The sequence below is a fragment of the Acomys russatus genome, chromosome 4 (genome assembly GCF_903995435.1).
Source record: "Acomys russatus chromosome 4, mAcoRus1.1, whole genome shotgun sequence".
NCBI classification, from domain to species: domain Eukaryota; kingdom Metazoa; phylum Chordata; class Mammalia; order Rodentia; family Muridae; genus Acomys; species Acomys russatus.
Window position 1 is genome coordinate 79,200,761 of NC_067140.1, and position 22,049 is coordinate 79,222,809.

The 22,049-nt window shown below is 44.2% G+C and overlaps 1 protein-coding gene across 1 annotated transcript; it reads left to right on the forward strand.

The window, feature by feature from the left end:
- The first annotated feature begins 791 nt into the window (after positions 1-791).
- Dstn (destrin, actin depolymerizing factor) lies at positions 792-21,357 on the forward strand. The gene is made up of 4 exons (XM_051144760.1): positions 792-921; positions 16,224-16,531; positions 18,881-18,957; positions 20,979-21,357. Exons 1-4 carry the CDS (start codon positions 919-921, stop codon positions 21,086-21,088), a joined length of 498 nt encoding a protein of 165 aa, XP_051000717.1. The 5' UTR covers positions 792-918; the 3' UTR covers positions 21,089-21,357.
- The last annotated feature ends 692 nt before the right edge of the window (positions 21,358-22,049 follow it).

Genomic DNA, 22,049 nt, shown 5'->3' on the forward strand with positions numbered 1-22,049 from the left:
ACCCTGAGGCAACAACGCCAGGACTGCTGGTGTCCCTTTGGACACTGTATTTTTGTGCAACCGCCCTTTACGAAAGCACAATTCCCCACAGCTCTTGGCCACGCAGCATTCCCACCTCCCCACCCCACGCACCCCCGCGGGCCACTGGGCCTCCTCCCAGCCTGCTCCGAAGATAAACAAATCACTCCGGTTTTCCAGTCCTGAAATTAGCGCTGACTCACACAGCACTTTGAACGGCCACGGTCGCCTCAGGAAGAAGGAAAAATGTGCAGATTTTTCCTCTCACGCGACGGCCCGACGTGCTGGGCTGACCAATCAGGACACGGTAGTGGGAATAGCACCAAAGTAGGTAAAAAAAAATGCGGGTCGCGGTCCCTGAGCGCCTTTCAGTATGATCTCCGGGCGGGGCACCCGCCGGCGCTTGCCCCGCCCACCCAGCGCTGCGGCTCCGCCCCCGCCGGCGCGCACACCTGGCCAGGTGGCGACTTCCATGTATGGGCAACGGCCGCGAGGTGGGCGGGGAATCTGGTGGTCCCGCCTCCAGGGGCGGGGCTAGCCTCCCCGGAGAGTTCTGTCCCCGCCCTTCACCGAGGAACAGGCCTACGCTCCTCAGGGCGGGGTACCCACGCGCTCCCCCGACTCTAGCGCCGGAGCGAAGTTTCCAGCCGTCTGCAGACTGCTGGGCCTCCTGGGTGGGGCCTGTCCGGGGAGGCCGTCCTGTTGCGTAGCAACGGTGGGAGGAGCGTGGCGCGCGCAGCCGCAGTCCGGCTGCAACGCGTGCCCGCCCTTAATAAGCTCGAGCTGTCGCGTCCCCCACCCTGCGCTCGCTTCCCTAGTCTTGCTACCGCGAGGTGTGTGAGCTGCACCGACTTCGCCGCCAGGCTCCTAGCTCTCGTCCCGAAGTCCGCCGCGGCAAACATGGTGAGTGAGTGGCCCGCCGCTCGAGCGTGAGCGGAGGGAGGGACGGCGTTCCACGGCTCTAAGGCAGCTCCCGGGCCGCATCAATTCCCAGCCGCTCCAGGCCGCCACCCGGGATCGCCTTCGGCCCGGCCTCGCCAGCCATGGATCCCGAAGTCTGCAGGTCCCCGGGGTGGGCCGCGGAACCTGGTGTCCGTCGGTGTGGGTGCGGTCTCCCCTAAGGCCAGCTCAGTGACCCGAGAGCCTTTCCAGCCCTTTCTCCCGAGAAGGAAAAGAAGGATTTTATGAACACCCTAGAGGGCAGGGTGATTGCTAACGAGCGTGATTAAGAACCGGGTGGCCTTGCCGTGGCTTTGTTTGTCGTATCTGGCAGTCAGCTTCAGTGGCACTCTAGTTGGGCTTGTGAAGCTTGGCAGTGTCTCTTTTAACCCTTCCCTTCTGGGTCCGTATATCCATAGCTAGAAATTTTCCTTGACCTGAGAACATGGCTTTAGCACAACTTTGGGTGCAAAGGGGTGGACATGATGTTGCTTGCCTGATGCAAATTTAAAAGCTTTCAGAAAGTCCATTTAGTTAATTACTTCAGCCCTTTAAAAGGAGAAATATTCGTTATATTGAGGTGGTGGAGATTTCGCTTAATTTACAAACTTTTTCTACCTCTAAACTATTACTCAAATCTGCTGTAAAAACGATATCTCGACTGGGCGATCAGGTAGAACATTTTGTCACTGTAGTCTGCACACTGTTACCATTTTTGGTCAATGATTTGCTGGCAAGTCCTTGCCACTGCTAGAAATACTATCCTGTTGCTACATCTGTGCTCCTGGGAGCAGTTGGTAGCCACATATCTGTCTACAGAACATTGAATAACAACTTTGGTTTATAGCAACTGGCTTGTCGATGCAGGTTGGCTCATTAGATTAAATAGGCAGTTTTCTTGAAAAGTGACCATGCTTAATAGTGTCTTGAAATTGTCTCGCTGTTTGGGTTTAATGGTATGAGCTACAGATAGATATATCAGTTCCTGAAGTCTTTTGAACTTCATCAAGATTTTAAAGGAATATACTGGTTTATAGTAAAGACTTAATCTAAAGGCTTTGAGTTCTGATGAATCTGAGCACTCAGTGTAATGAAGTGTCTGCTCTCAGGTCTGCTGATGTAACACCTCTTTTCTTTTAGTTGAGAACCCAAGCTCTGTATTTAAAATAGGGCCAAACCCCTTAAACATGTAAATGCATAGTTTTAAAGTTTAACTTTCCTGTGTACATTCAAATAAAACAAAAGAAGGATCTGCTCTACTTCCTGGTACTTTGGGAAGAGAGAAATAAAGACTAAAGGTGGGTTCATTCTTAGATCCAAGTTATTATGGTCTGAGAGGTGGGTGCAGGAGCACCAGGGTGCCCTTCCCAGTCAGTTCTCCTTTTCCTGTGGGCTCTGGGAATCGAACTCAGGTTGTCAGACTTGCCCAGCAAGTGCTGAGCCGTTTCACCAGTTCTGGGTGTGTTTTAAGGATGAAGAATTGAGAACACAGACTTTCGCTATGTATGCTTTTTATAAGCACAGAGCATCTCCATTCAGGCTGGCTGTTAGAGGGTGTTAGAGAGAGGGTTTCTCCTTTACTATCCCAGATTTTAGCACTTTCTGTATTTGAAACGCTATAGATTTGTTGGTGAGCTTCTTGGTCTCCTTTTCTGAGACAGGATCTCACTCTGTACTCCAGAATCACATGGAGCTCACTGTGTCGCATAGGCGGGACTGGGACTTGCGCACGCCTGACTGAGCCTCCAGGTGCTGGGATTCCAGGTGTCAAAAACTACACTGGCTTTTGTATTTTTATTTTTGAGCTGTGGTCTTGCTATTGCCCAGAGTAGCCTAGCATTCTACTCTCTTAGCCTCCTGAGTGCTGGGGTGACAGATGTCCAAAAATATGTTTAGCTCCCGCTTCCTCTTTTTGGGGTGATAGTGGGGAGATTAAAGTTTCAACCGCATATGGGTTTGTTTTGAATTAGAAGAATTACTTTCTGATGCTCATTAAGTCTTCTAGAAGCAGTTGGAATAAAGCAAGTTGAAATTAGAAAAAAGAGATGTCATTTTTTAAATGTTTTACTACAAAATACCACCATTAAGTGTCTTTATACAAGCCCCTCCCCACAGGAAGAAATGGACCTTGTGTTTGCACATGCCAAATAAAATTTCTGTGTGTGTACTGGGTGTGTCAGCTTCCTCATATGTGCAGAGCTAATTTTCCAGCCCACTATAAAATTCCTAGGTTTATTTGCTCAGTTCTGTTGGGTACAGCTTGACACATCACATGTAGATTTGGCTGTTCTTTTATTTAACCAAAGAATGCGTTTGCAGCATAGTTTTATGGTTCTCTGGAAAATAGGGGTGTAGTTTGCCTTGAAATAGAGTTAAGGAATATGTGATGATGTAACAGACAACTCTACTGCAACAAACAGAACTAAGTGGCAGGGACTGAATTAAAAATGTATTCTGCCACTTGGTGATTAGGAAAAATACTTTTAACAATTCAGCTCAGTAGGTTGGACATCCTGGTTCGATTTTTGAGCTGGAGTTTCTTTGTGTAGCTCTGGCTATCCTGCAACCTGCTCTGTAGAACAAGCTGCCTCAACTCAGACCTGCTATCCTCTTGTCCTGAGTGCTGGGATTGACATGAGAAAGCACATTGTAAAGCAGCAGTTACGGGTCAAATGGCCCATTTACAGGGGCTGCATATCAGGTACTTACATTACGATTCATAACAGTAGCAAAATGACAGTTTTGAAGTAGCAACAAAAATAACTGTATGGTTGGGGTCACCGCAGCATGTATTACAGGAAGCATTAGCAAGGCTGAGAAGCACTGCCGGAAAGGATTGATTGCTACCTACAGATTATTTCTTTTTATTTTACATTGGTCTTTAAAGTTAATTGATTTTGAAGCAATTTAAAAAGTAAAGTGTGCAGAATGATGATCCTTTTCATCAAAACAAAAATAATAATTTTGGGGGGCATTTTGGGTATCATAGCCACTGCAGCTAAATATACATCTTCCTAGTGGGTCTTCCCCTGTGTCAGGGATCTCACGCACTGGCTCATTAAGGAAATGCTTTCACAGAGGCTCATGATGGAGACACTTCTCCAAGAAAAGGGAACCTAGTCAGGTAACCCCGGGAGCCTTGCAAAGACAGGATACCACAGGCCTCTCCTCAGGACTGTACGGTAGGCCTGGCCTCGCCTCTTTCTTTCTTTCTTGTTTTTATACTTGAGGTGGTCTCACTGCTAGCCCAGGCTGGCCTCAAACCTTTCCGTCCAAGAGCCGGCAGTAAAGGCCTGTCCTCTCCAGTGATCCCCCTCCCCCATTAGAACACAGAGTGATGGTGGGTTTCTCAGCTACGACTGCTCCCCAGAGGTGCAGGGTGCAGGTCTGTGTCACCATAGTCGCTTGAAGTTGAGAGAGTTCATTCTTTGGCACGTTTATGCTTTTTTAAAAATTTTATTTTTACGTGTGTGGATGTTTTACCTGCATGGATGTCTATGGGCCGTGTATGTGCAGTGCCCATGGAGGTCAGAAGAGGGAGTCAGATCCCTTGGAACTGCAGTTACAGATGGTTGTGAATTGTCATGTGGGACTGAAGGCAGGTTCTCTGCAAGAGCAGTAAGTGCTTTAACTGCTGGCTGAGCCATCTCTCCAGCCCCTTCACTTTTCATGCTTTTAATTGTACATGTACGCATTTGTAATTCATGGTACATTACTATGTTAAATTGTACACACACGTATGTATGTATGTATGCTATAGTTTGCCTAGCCCCTTTCAGCTTTGTGTGTGTGTTCTTTTGGGGAGGGTGTTGGTCTTTATTACATTTACTTAATTTTGGGGGTGAGGGGCTTGAGAGAGGGTTTCTCTGCGTGGCCCTGAATGTCCTGGAACTTGCTCTGTAGACCAGGCTGGCCTTGAAATTAGAGATTGGCCTGCATCTGCTCTGAGTGTTGGGATTAAAAGCGTGTGCGGCCACCACCACCCACCTTAGATTTGCTTACTTTATTGTGTTATTTACACATTCTTGTAGAAGTCAGCAAACAACTTGATGGCTTGTGGGCCATTGGTGGATTTCATATCTTGTTTTTGTCAGTAGTGTCTTGGTAAGCAAGGGAACTTACCAGACATCTCTTTGGTAGGCTGATTTGATTTCTTTTGTGTATATAACTAGAGGGCTATCTCGATTGCGGGAGTTGTACTTTTAGTGTTCTGCAGGCCTCTATATTAATTCCCATAATGCTATATAAGTTCACATTTCCACCAATGACATATGATGATATATGTGACAGTCTCCTTTTTCTGCATCTTTGCCAGCATGGATATGCTTAAATTCTTTCTTTCTTTTTTTTTTTTTTTTTTTTTTTTTTTTTTTTGGTTTTTGGTTTTTCAAGACAGCGTTTCTCTGTATAGCCTTGGCTGTCCTGGACTTGCTTTGTAGACCCAGGCTGGCCTCGAACTCACAGTGATCCACCTGCCTCTGCCTCCCAAGTGCTGGAATTAAAGGCGTGCACCACTGTGGCCAGCAAATTATTGATGGTGGCCTTTTCTAACAGGAGTGTGACAGACGGTGCTTGGTTAAGGTTTGCTTTGCATCTCCCTTCCAACTAACATTGATTTTTTTTTGCATATAATTCCATCATTTATCCTTTGAGAAACATTTGTTCACTCCTTCCTCCCCCTTTAAATCAGATTACTGTTATTTTTCTGTTGGGTCTCTTGTTTCCTTTGGATATGCGTATTCATCCCTTGTTGGATGAATGATTTACTAATATTTTTTTCTACTCTGCAGGCTGTCTCTTCACTTTTGTATCTTTTGTTATACAGAAACTAATTGGTTTGGTTAAAACCTTATTTGCCTGTTTTTATTGTCTCCTGTGCTCTGGGAATCATATCTAAAAGCCATTCAGTGTCTTGAAGTTCACCCCATGTTTTCTATTAGTTTCATGGTTTGGGGATCTCATGTTTAGGTCTTTGATCCACTTTGACTTGACTTTTATGTGTTGAGAGATAGGGGTCTAGTTTATTGTATCGTGTATGAATTTCCAAATTTCCCAGCATCATTCATTAAAGACTGTTCTTGCTCTAATGTATGTTTTTGGTGCTTTTGTCAGTGATCACTTAGCTATAGATTATGGAGTTATGTCCAGGTCTCTTACCTGTTCTTGTGTCTGTATGTGTGTGCTTGATGCCTGCACCATGCTGTTTTGGGTCTTTTCTCTATCTAGTATGTTTTGAGATATGAGCTATTATGATGTTTCTGGTCTTGTGTAAATACCTCTAACTTTGACTACTCAAGCTTCTGTAGTTCCATATGGATATTAGGATTGCTTTTTCTTTCTCTTGTGTTGCCTAGGCTGGTTTTACACTCACTGTGTAGTCAAGGCTATATTTAAACTGCTGATGTCCTGCCTCAGTTCCTAAGTGCTGGAATAGCAGCCATATGGCACCATTCCCATCTTCCCTTTTCTGTTTTGTGAAGAAAACCATTGCTATTTGGATAGAGATGCGTTGACTCTGTAAATTTGCTTTGATAGTATGGACATTTTATCAACACTTTCAACCTATAGGCTTTCTGGGATGGCTTTCCATGTTGGTGTGTAGTCTCCATTGCTCTCCCATCGTGTTTTATAATTAGCATTGGGTATAGTCATCCACTCCTTTGGCTAGATGTAGGCCTAAAGGGTTTTGTTTTGCTTTTTATGGTGTAATGCTAGGGATCTGGAAAGAGCATTGTGTATGCTACGCACCTCTGAGCTAAATAGCTTAATCCCTTATAAAGGTTTGTTACTGCTGTTGTTTCTGGCTTTTTGCTTTGACAGTATGGATTGATTTCTTAAGGGTTTTTGTTTTGTTTTTGTTGTTGTTTTCTCTGCTTATTGACTATTGGTACATAAAATGCTACTGATTTTTGTATCTTGCAACTTACTGAATTCATTTATCAGTTTTATTAGTTTGATAAACTTTTATACAGAGAACCATGTTGCTGCAGGCAGAATAAGCTTTTCTCTTCTCCTCTTTGGGTGTTCTTTCCTTCTTTTTCTTGCTCTGCGGCTCTGGCTGACATTTCACATTCTGGGTAGGGTAAAATGGATGTTCTTGTCTTATACCTGATTTTACAGGAGATAATTTTTGCTTTTCCATCTTCACTCTGAGGTGCTGCTAGAGAGGTCGAAGTCTGGCTTTTCCAGATAGCCAACTGAGCTTGGTCAATTACAATGGACTCCCTTTGTCAGCTGGGTTCTCTCTTCCCCTGATCTGGGGAATCCCAGATCTTGTAAGGAGGGTCACATAGCCCTCAGGGAAGATTACAGGCCTAGCCCTTTCCTGATAGAACCTGCTCAGCAAGCACCTGGGGGTTCCTGTAAATACCCCACCCTGTGCTAAGGAGATCCTAGCCTTCAGCAAATGACCTTTAATCATACTTGGAAGTTCTTCCCCACCCATAGGGTAATTAAGTACTGTGTTCAACTTCTTTTTTGTTTTATTTTTTTATTTTAAAGATTTGTTTATTTATTATGTATACAGTGCTCTGCCTGCATGTAACACCTGCACACCAGGAGAGGAGCATCAGATCACATTATAGATGGTTGTGAGCCACCATGTGGTTGGTGGGACTTGAACTCAGGACCTTTGGAAAAGCAGCCAGAGCACTTAACCTCTGAGCCATCTCTCCAGCCCGTGTTCAACTTCTTGTGATAGGACTCCCGAGCTACTGCATGTAAATCAAGTATCTCTAAGCACTCTAGCCTAGCCAAACTTCTCCCTGCTGCCCAAGGTTTATAAATCCCTGATTCATGAAAGTAAAGTTTGGTTGGCTTGCCCTCACACACTGTCAAACCAGAACCAGATATTCTGGAGGTAGTGGTGCTTCTGAGACAGGGCAATCCATACACACTCAGCTGGTGGCTCTCAGACTGTACACACACATTTTTATTTTTAAGGGAGGCATGGTGGCTCACACCTTCAGTCCCAGTATGGGTGAGGCAGCGGTAGGTGGACTCTAAGGGTTGGAAACCAGCCTTGTTACATGGTGAGTTACAAGTTAGCTAGTTACTTAGTGAGACACTGTTTCAAAGAGGAGGCGTGTGTGTTGGGGGGAGTGTCAAAAAGAAGGCTTATAAAATTCCTTGCTATTACTCCCTACCAGGTGAATGCCATGGATTGAACTCAGGTGGTCAGTCAGACTTGGTAGCAAGGGTCTTCACCTGCTGGGCAGTCTTGCTGGACCCCTTCTTTGTTGTTTAACCGCCTAACATATTATCTACCTACCTACCTACTTTAATTAGCATGCAAAGTATTAGGTTTCATTATGATACCTTAAAACAAATTTTATTTTCCTTGATCTTCCCCTTCCATTGTGTCTCCAGTTTTTGTACCCTTCCCACTAGTAACTTCCTTTCTGGTTTTATTTCATGTGTGTTCTGATGCCTTGCTCCTTCCTCAGCACTTTCCCCTTTTATCATCCCATTTCTAATTTCATAGCCTGTGCGCGCGCGTGTGTGTGTGTGTGTGTGTGTGTGTGTGTGTGTGTGTGTGTGTGTGTGTATACACATATATGAACATTAAATGCTAAGATCAGATATGAGCAAGAACAGACAATATTTGTTTTTCTGAGTTCAGGTTACCTCATCTAATATAGTAGTTTTTAGATCTACCCTTTTTCTTGCAACTTTTAGAATTTCATTTTTCTGGCAAAATAAAATTTCATTTTATATATATCATAGTTTCAATGTCTTTATGTTGATAGCATTAAATATTCATGAGAAGAAAGAGATGGTACTTACCAGAAGCCAGGTTTTTTTTTTAGTCCACAGTTCTAGTGAGCCGGAAACAAAGAGGGAATGTCTGTCTGAGCAGATGACCTGTTCTCATCAGTGCCCTGCCCCCTGCCCCTTTACAGTGTGCTCAGTGAACTCATCCCCCCCCCATAAATAAATAGATTCCTGTTTCAGATATAAGTTTTCACTTGTTCAGTAAGCGAAGGCTTCACTAAAGACTGGCAGCACGGCTTACTTAGCAGTTGAAGAAGCTCCAGCTGCGGCTCCATCCAGTTACTGATAGTGATAGTCAGTACGCACTTACTGAATGGCGTTGTCGGCGCTGTGTTGCGGTGCTGGTGTGTCTGCATCTACCTGTGCTTTCGAGCCAGCAGAGCAGAGTGAGCAGCCTGAGGGATGCTATTGCTGCATGATGTGGAGTTCACCCAGAAGCAATAAAAAGTTACATTAAAAAAAATTTTTTGTTTGCCCTAAACATAGTATTTTACTAGGGTCAGCTTATGTGCTACTTTTTGTAAAATTATTAAAATCTAATTAACAATTTTTTTTATCGTTTCATATACTTCCAGTATTCCAGCTCATAGTGATGGCTGCCACATAGAGGGCAGGAAGGAAATACTGCCACAGCTGCTATTGGACCACAGTTTTCTACAACAGCTGAAATAGGGTGTTGTAATTTAGAGTCGTGCCTCACTGTGTTGTTGTCTGTCTTCTCTTCCTTTTGTGTGGTCACTTACTCTCTTTTCAGTACTCGATAGAGGATGAACTCTAGAATTCCAAAGTCAAGAGGCAGGACCGCGCACACACTGTGTCTGTGAATCTGTGTATCGGGATGGTCAGGAGGGAATCACACTGAGTTTACCCATCTTCCCATTAAATCCCCATATTTCTGTTCTGGTCCTGATTGAGTTGTGTTCTTCTTTTTTTCCTTTCTTTTCTTAAGATTTGTTATTTGTTATGTCTACAGTGTTCTACTTGCATGTACACTTGCATGACAGAAGAGGGCACCAATTTATTTTATTTTATATTTAAGTTTTTTTCGAGACAGGGTTTCTCTGTGTATCCTTGGCTGTCCTGGAGTCACTTTGTAGACCAGGCTGGCCTCGAACTCACAGCGATCCACTTGCTTCTGCCTTCCCAGTGCTGGGATTAAAGGCGTGCTCCACCACACCCCACACCAAATCTTATTATAGATGGTTGTGAGCCACCATGTGGTTGTGGGAACTCAGGACCTTTGAAAGAGCAGCCGGTGCTCTTACCCTCTGAGCCACCTCTCCAGCCCTGAGTTGCGTTCTTTTCTAATTGCCTTCTACTAATGGAGCCATATTAGGAGGGAGAGTTGGAGGGCTCAGCCCTCAGCTCTAAAGCAGTGTGGCTGAAGCCCCGTTGTTTGTCCCTGCTGAGGGGCGACAGCAGTAGCTAGCCACCCGGCCGTTTCTCCTGTCTTGCTGATCCTGTACAAGGCATGCTGTAGTAACGGAGTCGTGGCCCCAGCTTGAACCGCCGTGGTCCTTTGAGAAGCTGGTAAAAAGGAGGCCCTGACTGTTTCCGTCCATTTGCTGATTTGTGATTGCATGCCTGCTGCGCAGCAGTCCCACTTCTCAGATATTTTAGACAGATTTTAGAAAACTAGGTTTTAGAAATGAATAGTTTTCTTGGGTAGTTCATTGGCTTTTATTTGGCTTTGTTGTTGTTTTGTCTTCTTCTGTTTTGCTTTTAAGTTAGGATTAAAGTGTGGGTTCTGATAATGGCACCAAGGTGAGATGTCCTGCTGGGTTAGCGGTGAGACATGAAGCCCTTCCCTGCTGTGCTGGTTGTTAGTGAGGGTCACATTTAGGTTTGGGCTGGCTCAGTGCTTACTAAAAATTAAGTTTTCATTTTTAATGTCTAAGTTTCAAAGATTGCCACTCACCCTTTTGGTTGAATTGAGAGATTTGCTCTTTTAGGTTGTTCAGCCATTTCCAAGATTGTGCCCAGTGTTTCTTAGCTGTGGCATAATTTTGTGAGTGCTTAGAGACTATTGGAAGACCATGTGCTGTGTGATCCTGACTGTGATAGACTCTCTCCATTGGTGAGTTTTATAAATTCTCTACCAGAGGAGACTGCAGACAAGCACATGGCCCACTATGCCTGAGGCGAGAGCAGCAGCAGCTGCTGTGAGGCAGGGTGTGGTGCGGATCAGTACCCTCCTGTGGTTCCGGGTACTGAACTCGAGAGACTTCAGCGAGGAAGGCACAGCTTTTTAAAGTAGTCAGAGCTCTGGTGGTAGCAGTCTATGTTTGCTCTCAAGAGTCCTTCCAGCTCTGCAGCAGCTTAGTGTGCCCTGGGTCAGAGGATGCTCAGTGGTCTGTGTTGTTTCAAGTGTGCAAACTTGGCATTTGATTTCATTTCATTTAATAAATTTACGGCTTCCTGACTACTGAGCAGGTCAACATCTCAGGCCTAACACTGTATTGAGTACTGAAAAATGTAGTTGGCAAGAGAGGGCTTTTTCCTCTCACCCCTTTTCTTGAAGGTGCCCAACAGGCCCTGCCTGGCGGTCCTTCTGAGGTGAGAGCATTCAGTCTGGGATGAATAGGCCTTTTTGGACAGAGGACCTTGTTGTTAGGAAAGCACAGAGTGACTGCACCATTGCCTGTGACAGACACCCTGATGTCTTAGGATAACAGAGCCGCCCAGGTGAGTCCTCACAGCAGTCTGGACTGCCAGGGCGAGCTCTGTTTTAATGTAGTCTGCTTTTCTTGTGATCCTGTGTCTGGTTTGGTTTAAGAAGTTGTGAATAGGCCCATCGGTTGGGCCAGGTGTCCTTTAGGCCACTGGTATTCATAAAGGCTCTATTCTTTCATTACAACTTGCAGCTGAAGGGGTAAATAGTGTGGGGCTGATAAATACATCAATGAACTAAAATAAAGTATTAATCTCTGATCAAGTTTTAGGGCTAAATTTTAGCAGTAGTCACCTGGATCTTAGGACTGTAGATTCTTAGGCTCTACTCCACATACCTACATACTGTGAATCAGACGCTACAAAATCCTGTGCCCATTAAGGTTGAATACAATCTGATCTCCATGTTATTAAGAAAATCATTCAACTAAGAAAAATTAATTGGGCTCAGCAGTTAAGAGCACTGTCTCCTGAGTTCAATTCCCAACAACTACATGGTGGCTCACAACCATCTGTGATAGGATCTGATGCCCTCTTCTGGCATGCAGGTGTACATGCAGATAGGGCACTCACACTAAATAAATAAGTCCTTTTTAAAAATTATTGAAGGGCCAGGCAGTGGTGGCACACACCTTTAATCCCAGCACTCGGGAGGCAGAGGCAGGTGGACCTCTGTGAGTTTGAGGCCAGCCGGGTCCTGGACTCCAAGGCTACACAGAGAAACCCTGTCTCGAACGCCACCAAAGGAATGTCTTTGGATTTGGGTTTTGTTTCCTACCTCACTGTAGTAGTTGAAAGCTTGTTCATCCAGATGTTTTTGATTGCTTCAAATCTTCTTCACCATCTTCAGTGGTCATTTCCTCAGGCAGGAATGTTTATTAAAGATATGTTTCTTATCAGAAGCCGGCATGGGCGGCCTTTCTGGCAGGAAAGGCTCACTCTGCCAGGTGAGGGCCAGTTACATTACATCTGCAGACTCGGGGTTGCCTTATTTTCAGTTACAGTACACAATTGATTTCTAAATCAGTGTCAGGTTTTGTTTGAGAGGTGTAGATGCTTTAGATATATCCAGGTATTGGTTGAGTAAATAAAGTCGGGAGGGAAAATTAGTGGGAAGGTAGGGGAGGAGTTGGGGGCGATGGAGTGAATTGATCCAAACACATTATATGAATGATAAATCTTAAAGACAGGGTTTCTCTGTGTAGCCTTGGCTATCCTGGACTTGCTTTGTAGACCAGGGTACCCTAGGACTCACAGAGATCCACCTGCCTCTGCCTCCCCGAGTGCTAGAATTACAGGTGTGCGCCACTACACCTAGCTTAAAAAGTATCTTAAAGAGAAAGACTTGGTTTTTGGTTAAAAGAAGCTTAGATATCAGCATTATTAGCGATTAGTGAAGAATGAGAATCTATTTCTAGTGTTTCCTTGATAATATTTGAACATTTTTTTTTTTTTTATTTCTTGCAAAGATCAGAAAATACTACTAAAGCAGTAAAAGGCTTAAAAGTGATTTTTAAAAATGTAATAAATAAGTGGCTGGAGAGATGGCTCAGCTGTTAAAGGCTCAAAACCAAAATAGAAAAATGCAATAAGCATGCACGTGCAATAAGGGCAGAGGTATAGTAATATTGTATGGGTTTTGTTAGTTTTCTGTCTAGTGTTAGTTTTTGGACTGCTACTGTATTAGAGTGTGCTGTGTGGACGTGGTTGGGTAAATTGGAGGAGACTGTGAGTAAATGTGGACTAGATAGCTAGGGCTGGAGTGTGTGTAAAGCCATTACCAAACCATTACCAATCAGACGATTGGCTGCCAGATTACCTGAGTAATAATGCTAGGTTCCCAGTAGAGCCCCCTCCCCACATTCCTGTAGGCATCTTTTCCTCTTGTATTCTTGTGACTGGGTTTCCCCAATGTCTCCCAGGCTGGGCTTGAACTGGTGATCCTTCCACCATAGACATGTGCCGGCTTGCTTGCATATAGGCGAGCACCACCACAGCCAGCGTCCTGTGCGCACGCTTACATAGCAGCTTTACTGCAGAGTATTTCCATCACCCCCAAAAGAAAGTTGCCAGTTAGCAGTCAGTCCCTTTCCACCTCCCTTGGCCCTGGAAACCACTAGTCTACTTATAGATTCGCCTTTGGGGACATTTTATATAAATAGGATCGTGCTGCATGCAGCCCTTTCCTTTTGGCTTCTTCTACTGAGTGTGATGCTTTCTCGGGATTATGTTGTAGCGTGTCAGTTCCTCACTTTTGCTTTATTGTATGGGTGTATTCCATTTTTAAAGTCTCTTCAGTAATGGACTTTATGGGTGGTTTCCATTTTTTTGTCTATGTGAATAACAGTTTTGTGAACATTTGTTTATATGGGCACATTTTTATTTCTTCCATATGAATACAGAAGAACTGGAATTCTTAGGTGATCTGTTCTCTCTGTGTTTAGCTCTTTGAGAATTGCTCAAGTGGGTGACCTGTTTGTGGTCTTGCTGCTGCGATGTATGAGATTATAGCTTGTCCACACTCACTAACATTTGTTAGTGGAGTGTGTGTGTGTGTGTGTGTGTGTTTAGGCCAGAGGTTGGTGCTGAGTGTCTTCATTGTCTTCCTTCTCACTTTGAGCCATATTTTTTGGGCAGGGTCTCTCTGAACCTAGAACTTGCTGCCTTGCTGGACTGGCTGGTCTGCAGGCCCCAGGATCTGCCGTCTTTGTGCCGCATTGCTAGGATCCCAGGTGCAGGCATCATATTGGCTGTTGCATGGTGCTGGGGTCTGCATTTCACGTCCTCATGTTGGACAAGAACTTTACCACTAAACCATCTCCCAGGCCTGGTCTTTTTTCTTAGGCCACCCCCACCCCTCCGTACACAGACACCGTCTCTCTCTGTAGCTCTGGCTTTCCTGGGACTTGCTCTGTAGACCAGGCTGGCCTCGAACTCACAGAGATCCATTTACTTCTACCTCATAGGTGCTGGGACTAAAATTGCGTGCCACCCCATCCCCCAACCCCCCCCCCCACCCACGGCTATCTTTTTCTTTTTACGCCATCCCAATAAGTGTAATTTTCAATTTGTGTTTCTCTAATGACTCCTGGTGGAGAGCATTTCCCCACATGGGTCATTTGTGTCCAGGGTGTTCTTTTCAGATGTCTGTTCAGATCCATTGGTTACTCTTAAATTTGTTGTTGTTGTTGTTGTTACTTATTTGAAAGGGTTCTTCATATATTCTCAGTAAAAATTTCCTATGATTTGCAGATCTTATTCTGTAGGGTTTTTTTCATTTTTCATGCATTTTTGCTTCTTACTATAACTTGATATTAAATCAGTATTTTTACATTATTTATTAAATCTTTACGTTTGTAATCCTGGCTTTAGAAAAGCTGCTGTGCACTAAGTAGCTAATGATGCATACAGCGTGATGGATTTTGGAGTTGGTGTCCATAGCACATGAAGATGGACGGTAGAAGACAGAGGCTAAGAACTGTTTTAAGGTCTTTGGGTATCAAGAGCTTGTTTAGCTCTCTCTGGTCCAGGCTAATAAGTAATAACATGACAAATGATTCTTTTTCTGTTAGCATAAGCCCACATTAAACTGTTATCTTCGTTATCAACAGTAAAAATTTATTCTAATCTCAATTTATAATTTAAGTATTGGATAAATGAAATCTGTCTATGTGTGCATGTGGCCCCTGTGTGTGTAGTGGTGTCTATGCGTGCATGTGGCCCCTGTGTGTGTCGTGGTGTCTATGCGTGCATGTGGCCCCTGTGTGTGTCGTGGTGTCTATGCATGCATGTGGCCCCTGTGTGTGTAGTGGTGTCTATGCGTGCATACGGCCCCTGTGTGTGTAGTGGTGTCTATGCGTGCATACGGCCCCTGTGTGTGTAGTGGTGTCTATGCGTGCATGTGGCCCCTGTGTGTGTAATGGTGTTGAGGGGTAGATGCCAGAGGTCAGTCTCAGGTGTTGCTCCTCAGAAGCTGTCCATCTTGTTTTTGAGACAAGGTCTCTTACTTAGAACGTGTGGATTAGCTTCGGCTGACAGGCCACAGATCCCCAGAGATTTTCTGGTTGCTGTCGTCCCCGTGTTGGGATTACAGGTGCCCAGCTTTTGCTGTGGGTGCTGGAAATCAAACTTAGCTCCTTATGGCTTGCATAGAATGCACCTTACTGGGCTGGGCATGGTCCATAATAATCTGGTATCTAAGCTTCTTTAACCAACAACCAAGTCTTTCTCTTTAAGATACTTTTTAAGCTAGGTGTAGTGGCGCACATCTTTAATCCCAGCGCTCAAGGAGGCAGAGGCAGAAGGATCTCTGTTCCAGCCTGGTCGATATCAAGCAAGTTCAGGATAGCCAGGGCTACACAGAGAAACCCTGTCTTGAAAATGTACTTTACTGACTAAGCTTTTCCCCTTGCATGGCAAATTAAATTTAAAAGCAAGCAATTAATGTTACTGAAATATTTACATAATGTTTTTTGGTTTTTGGTTTTTGAGAAAGAGATGTTATAGGATGGAGTTTTTACAGCCAAGAAGTTGAAATCATCTGTTCTGCTTCATGTAAAAAGTTTTCAGATATTACTAATACACAAGCTAGGAAGATGGTCTCAGTTAGGTTTCTTGTAAACCTGTGAGGAAAATATAATTGAAGTCCAGGGTGTAGCTTGGTCATTAGAGCACTGCTCAGCGTGTAGGTAAAGGCTGAGGTCAGCAACGCTCACACTCGTAAGATTTTAAAGTATATGCCAATCTGTAGACAAATGTAGTGTTTCATATTTGAGATTATAAGAGTTATAAGCCTGTTTGCACATTTCCATTTCTTATTACAGGCCTCAGGAGTGCAGGTGGCAGATGAAGTTTGTCGCATTTTCTACGACATGAAAGTTCGGAAATGCTCCACACCAGAAGAAATCAAGAAAAGAAAGAAGGCTGTCATTTTTTGTCTCAGTGCAGACAAAAAGTGCATAGTTGTTGAAGAAGGCAAAGAGATCTTGGTTGGAGATGTTGGTGATACCATAACGGATCCTTTCAAGCATTTTGTGGGAATGCTTCCTGAAAAAGATTGTCGCTACGCTTTGTATGACGCAAGCTTTGAAACCAAGGAGTCCAGAAAAGAAGAGCTGATGTTCTTCTTGTGGTGAGCACTAGAACATGGAGCCTCTGTAGACCCAAGGGCTCATCTTCTCCTGTCCACTCTTGGGAAGCCAGTGTGGGCACCACAGTAGGATTGGTGAGATTGAGCATTGAGCTCGGGACCGCACATGTGCTAGGCAAGGGTTCCAGCACCACAGCCCCAGCACCCTCAAAATAATTCACAGTGAAGCTACCAGCATTCGCTGTCGGAGTGTTGACAGGCTTCCATAAAGTCTAGGCTGTACTGAGAGTTTAGCTATATTGTCTACTTGAAAGAACAATGCTTTGGGTAGTTTATTTTGTAGATTCTTGCTCATCCTTTCTAAGTGAGCATTCCCTGTTTCTACCAAATGTTCACACTGGCAAACCAAAGCCTTTCTTCAGCATGTCATGTTCACGTTAGCCTGCTCTACTGGGCACACAGTCTTCAGTTATGTATTTGTCGTTTGTTTCTTTTGAGAAAGTTGATGCCACATTCCTTCCTCACTGTGGTTTGCTATATGTTTGTAGTATCTAGTTAGCCTACACATATATTACATGTTCTGTTTCATGTAAGAAGTTTTCAGATATTATTAATATACAAGCTAGGAAGATGGTTTCAGTTAAGGCTCCCAGAAACCTGTGAGAAAAACATAATTGAGGGCCAGGGTGTGGCTCAGTCAGTAGAGTTCTGCTCAGCATTCATGAAGCCTTGAACTCAACCCCCAGCACAGCATTAACCAGACACAGTGTCAGACACCCGTGATCTCAGCACTTGAAAGGTGAGGAGAGGGCCAGGCACAGTGGCGCACACCTGTAATCCTAGCGCTCAGGAGGCAGAGGCAGGCGGATCTGTGAGTTCAAGGCCAGCCTGGTCTACAAAGGGAGTCCAAGACAGCCAAGGCTACATGTGCGTGCGCGCGCGCGCACGCACACACACACACACACACACACACACACACACACACACACACACACACACACGAAAAAGGAAAGAAAGAAAGGCGGGGAGAGGAAGATGAGAAATTTCTAGTCAAACTTGGCTACAGAGTCCGTGACATCAGCCTGGGATCCATGAGACCCTACCTCAAAGAGACAGCCCGAGGTCGCCATGAATACAACACCACCTACATAGGGATATTTCATTTTTAATTTAAAAGTTAATTAGTTAAAAAGATAACTGTATTTTGAGGCAGGGTCTCACTGTATAGCCCACACAGGCCTGGACCTCAACCATAGCCTTTCCTAGTTATCTGGTAGTGCAGGCATGGTCTGCCATGCCCACCTAAAATTCATTGTTTGATTTATTGAGTATCTATTTCCAATGTGTAGCCGCACATGACTGACAGAACAGAGCATTTCCATTGTAAAAGATCTGGCTGAACAACAGGCTCTAGTTAACATGTTAAAGTGATTGATATGGCCTCTTCTGGGTATTTCAGTCTTCAAGTATTTGGGATGAGGCCTCAGACAAAAGTCTTTCAATCCAGCACTTGGGAGGGAGAGGCAGGGGGATCTGTGTGATCTCCTGTGGTCTTCCACGGCAGCCAGGGCATAAGAGACTTCAGGTTTAAAAAATGGGGCACTTTGAAGCACGGTAAGATCACACCTCTCACGTGTATCCACTGCGGTTCTTCTGTACTCGTAAACCATGCTGATGTGAGCACTAAAGCATGGGGGCGCAGTTACGCGTATAGGAACCAACAGTTAGGTAACAGCTGAGGGACTGGAGGGAGCACGTGTGCTTGCAGAGGACCATGAGCTCTTTCCTGGCACCAGTATCAGGATGCTCACAAGTGCCTGTAACCATTCCAGGGAGTTGGATGCCCTCTCTGGCCCCTGGACACCCACATGCACACAATACACACACAGACAAGTAGCCATGCATATAGACATAAAAATAAAAACATTTAAAAAGGTAATTTTTGATAAACCTTAAAGTAGTAGAATTTGGATGTGACTGAAGGTGTATTCATTAAGCTTCATTTCTCCTCTACACCAGTTACAGTGTGAGGACCTGGGAAAGAGCCGCGTGATTACAGTTAGTGAAGGGCCTGCCTTTGGGGAACTTACAGCTAGGTGGCAGGGTATATGGCTAAGTAGGCTTTGAGGTTGGGCAATGTTTTCCTTACTTGCCTTTTTCCTTTCTTTCTTCTTTTTCTTTATTGTTTGTTCGGTTGGCTGTTTTTTGTTTTGTTTGTACTATTTTTTCACTGTGGTTATTGTACATGTGACCATTTGTAACATTTACCTTCCAAGGCGAGAAATAGAGAGCTCTTAGATTCTGAGGTCTGTCTTGCTGAGACTGTTTAATGTGACGTAAGTTGCACTTTGTCTGTAGCAGTCCTTTTCACTCTGGCGTCCTTCTACCCAGGGCACCAGAACAGGCATCTCTGAAAAGCAAAATGATCTACGCGAGCTCAAAGGATGCCATCAAGAAGAAGTTTCCAGGTATGACACAGATGCGTCTCTGATGTTTATGGATATAGTGAGTCCCAGAATTGGAACTGGAATGTCTCTAAAACCCTCCTGGTCTGTTCATCCATCCATCCACTCCTCCATCCATCCACCATCCCTCTGAGCGCTGTCTGCCGTGGACAGTACATAGGCTGGCCCGTGTTCATGACCCTGTCCCTTTCCTGTTGGCTTTAAACTATTTTTCATATGGCAGGTGGGGATCAGTTGGTTTTGTTATTCCTTGTTTTTTTTTTAATGTAGTTATTGACAACGCTGCAGAAAGGAAATGCTTTTGAGTAAGAAAACATTCTCTTACCTCTAGATTCACTATTGAATGGTGTGATTTTAGGTAATTGATTCTTCTGAGTACAAAGGAAAATATACTCACCAGAGCTGACCAGTTATGTTTGACTTGTCACTGGGTGGCTGGGGTCCAGATGAAGTGGCCTTGGCCAGACTCCAACCAGAAGACATTGGTATGCTGGAGAAAGCATGGGGCACAAGCCCAGAGGCTTGCACAAAGGCTGAGCTTGCTGTCTAACTGCTGTGTGATCTGGCCAGAACCAATAACCTAGTGAGCCTCAGTCTCCCAGCTCTGGGGCAGGAGACTTGATCTGAGTTTTTTCCTCCCCCCTTTCAGTGTGATCTCCAAACAGCTGAGGAAGCAGAGGTTACACGGGTTTACCCATTGTTGGTTTTGTTTTCTGTGGCTGGCTTTATATTCCTGGAGTAGAACTGGATGGTCCCAGCTTGTTTTAATGAGTTAGTAATGGGAATTCCTGCTTCCTTCCCAAGCCCCACTGCTGCTCAGTTAAGTGGGTTCTTTGTGCATTTGGCATGGTGTTGGGGCCCCCTTAGAGTGCTCACTAATCTGTCAACTGATACTTCAAATGACTTCTCAGCTTTGATGGAACCTGAGTTAAAGGGACTTGCTACATCAGACTTGATTGAAGGATATTAGGTGATAGACACATGTCACCTTTTTTGTGGAATCATCAATGGCTTTCTCAGATTAGTCCAAAGTTGTTTAAAAACTGACCTGCGTGAGAAATGATCCTAAGACGGTAGACTGTGTAGCTGTTTAAAACATAGCAGCTCTGTGCAGAGAAACCCCTGTGTGCACGTCCTCGGGTGAGCCAGTTCTACGGTGTGCTGATGGAATTGTTCTAAGGCCATCAGTGCTACATCTTAATATGCACTGCTTTTATGCGTAGTGTGTAATGCCACCATAGAGCTGTTTTTTTGTAGCAGTGTTTTAGTTCATGCTTTAAAAACAAACAAAAAAACAGGCCAGGTTTCTTTGTAGCCCTGGCTGTCCTAGAAGTTTCTCTTTAGACCAGGCTGGCCCAAATTTATTGATCCTCCTGCCTCTGCCTCCCAAGTGCTGGGATTAAAGGCGTGCACCACCACCACCCAGCTTTTTAATTATGTGCATAGGTAAGTATCAGTGTGTACGTTCTTGCATGTGGGCATGCAGGTGCTCTTAGAGTTCAGAAGAGGGCACCAGAGCCATGGTGCTGTAGTCACAGCTTGTGGACTGTAAGCCACACTGTGTGAGTGCCGGGGATTGATCTCTAGTCCTCTGTAAGATCAAGAAGTACTCTTAACCATGTCTCTAGTCCCATACTTTTGTTTTAAAAAGCAGGAAAAAAGTACTAGGCCTGCCTTTGTATTGAAGTATAACACCTTTAGTAAAGTATATCATTATTATAGAACTCCGAATGTTCACAGAGTGATGCTTACTTTTTCCCCTACCGGAACCCTGATAGTAATTGCAAATGTTAGCAGGGGCTGATTTAAATGGACTCATGGAATGCACGCTGTGTTCCTGGCTGCTTGGTCAGCATTGTCTGCTGAGGGATCATTGTTTTGATGCATGTGCTTAAACATTATTTCTTCCCACACTGGATAGCATTCTGTGTTCCATAAGACAAGGGTCTTTAGATTAGTTTGCTACCCTGGAGAAATGAGTAAGCTGCTGCATGATCCTAAATAGAATTTGTTTTTCTCTCTAGGCATAAAGCATGAATACCAAGCCAATGGCCCAGAAGACCTCAACCGGACTAGTATTGCCGAAAAGCTAGGCGGCTCCTTAATTGTAGCTTTTGAAGGATCCCCTGTGTAGACCATCAGTCAGTGCCACGAATTGAAAGCTTCCATGTTTCACAGTAGTTTCTTTCACTATATAAGTAAAGCAAATATATTAGGCCAGGATCTCACTGAGGGGAATTTGTCTTGTCATCTTTTAGAGTAAACTAAAAATCTATAGATGTCTGCAAACAGCACCCTACATGTAGCCTCTAAAGTTTCATTGGTGTGGAATTAAATTTTTATTGGCCAAATGCCTATTTTCATGAGGTGACTTGTAAAGATTTTAAGCTCAGGATTTTTAATGACACAGTTCACAAAACAGTACAAGGCACTGTGAAGAGAACTACTGTTCTTTGCTAACCTCAGAGGTTTTGGTTTTTGGGTTTTTGTTTTGGTTTGGTTTGGTTTTTTTTTTTTTTTCCTTAAAGTGATTATAATCTGTGCAATTTTGACCCAAATTATCTATTTTTCATCGACTTAAACAAAATAATGAGATATAATTTTCTTAATAATGTAAACAACATAACAATCACTAACAGCAGTAAGACTATGCCAGGCAGTCTCTTAATTCTATCAGATGTGTCGTGAGTCTGTTTCAGACGTGTGTCTGCTTACAGTTTACGTTAATCTTACAAAGCACCTGTCAGCGTCGTGCCGGGATGCAGGAAGCAGCAGCCCTGCACCCACCATGAGAGGCTCCATGGACTGGGAAACTGCTGAGTGACTTACTGTCTTAGAAATCATGGTTTTTCCTCAGGAGAATGTTATAACTAATTATATTGCAAATTAGGGCTTCATTGTAATCTTACTTTACTAATGAAAAATGATAAAGCAGTGTATTCTTGATAAGCCAAGGTGCTGTCGGTATTTAATATCTTCTTCAAAACTGTGCTGCATCTGGTACAGTAGGATGTGGATGAGTGTTGACTTGTTTCCTCTGGGGCCTGGTAGGATGCAAATCCCCAGAGCAGTTAACCAGCTATGTGAAATGGAAG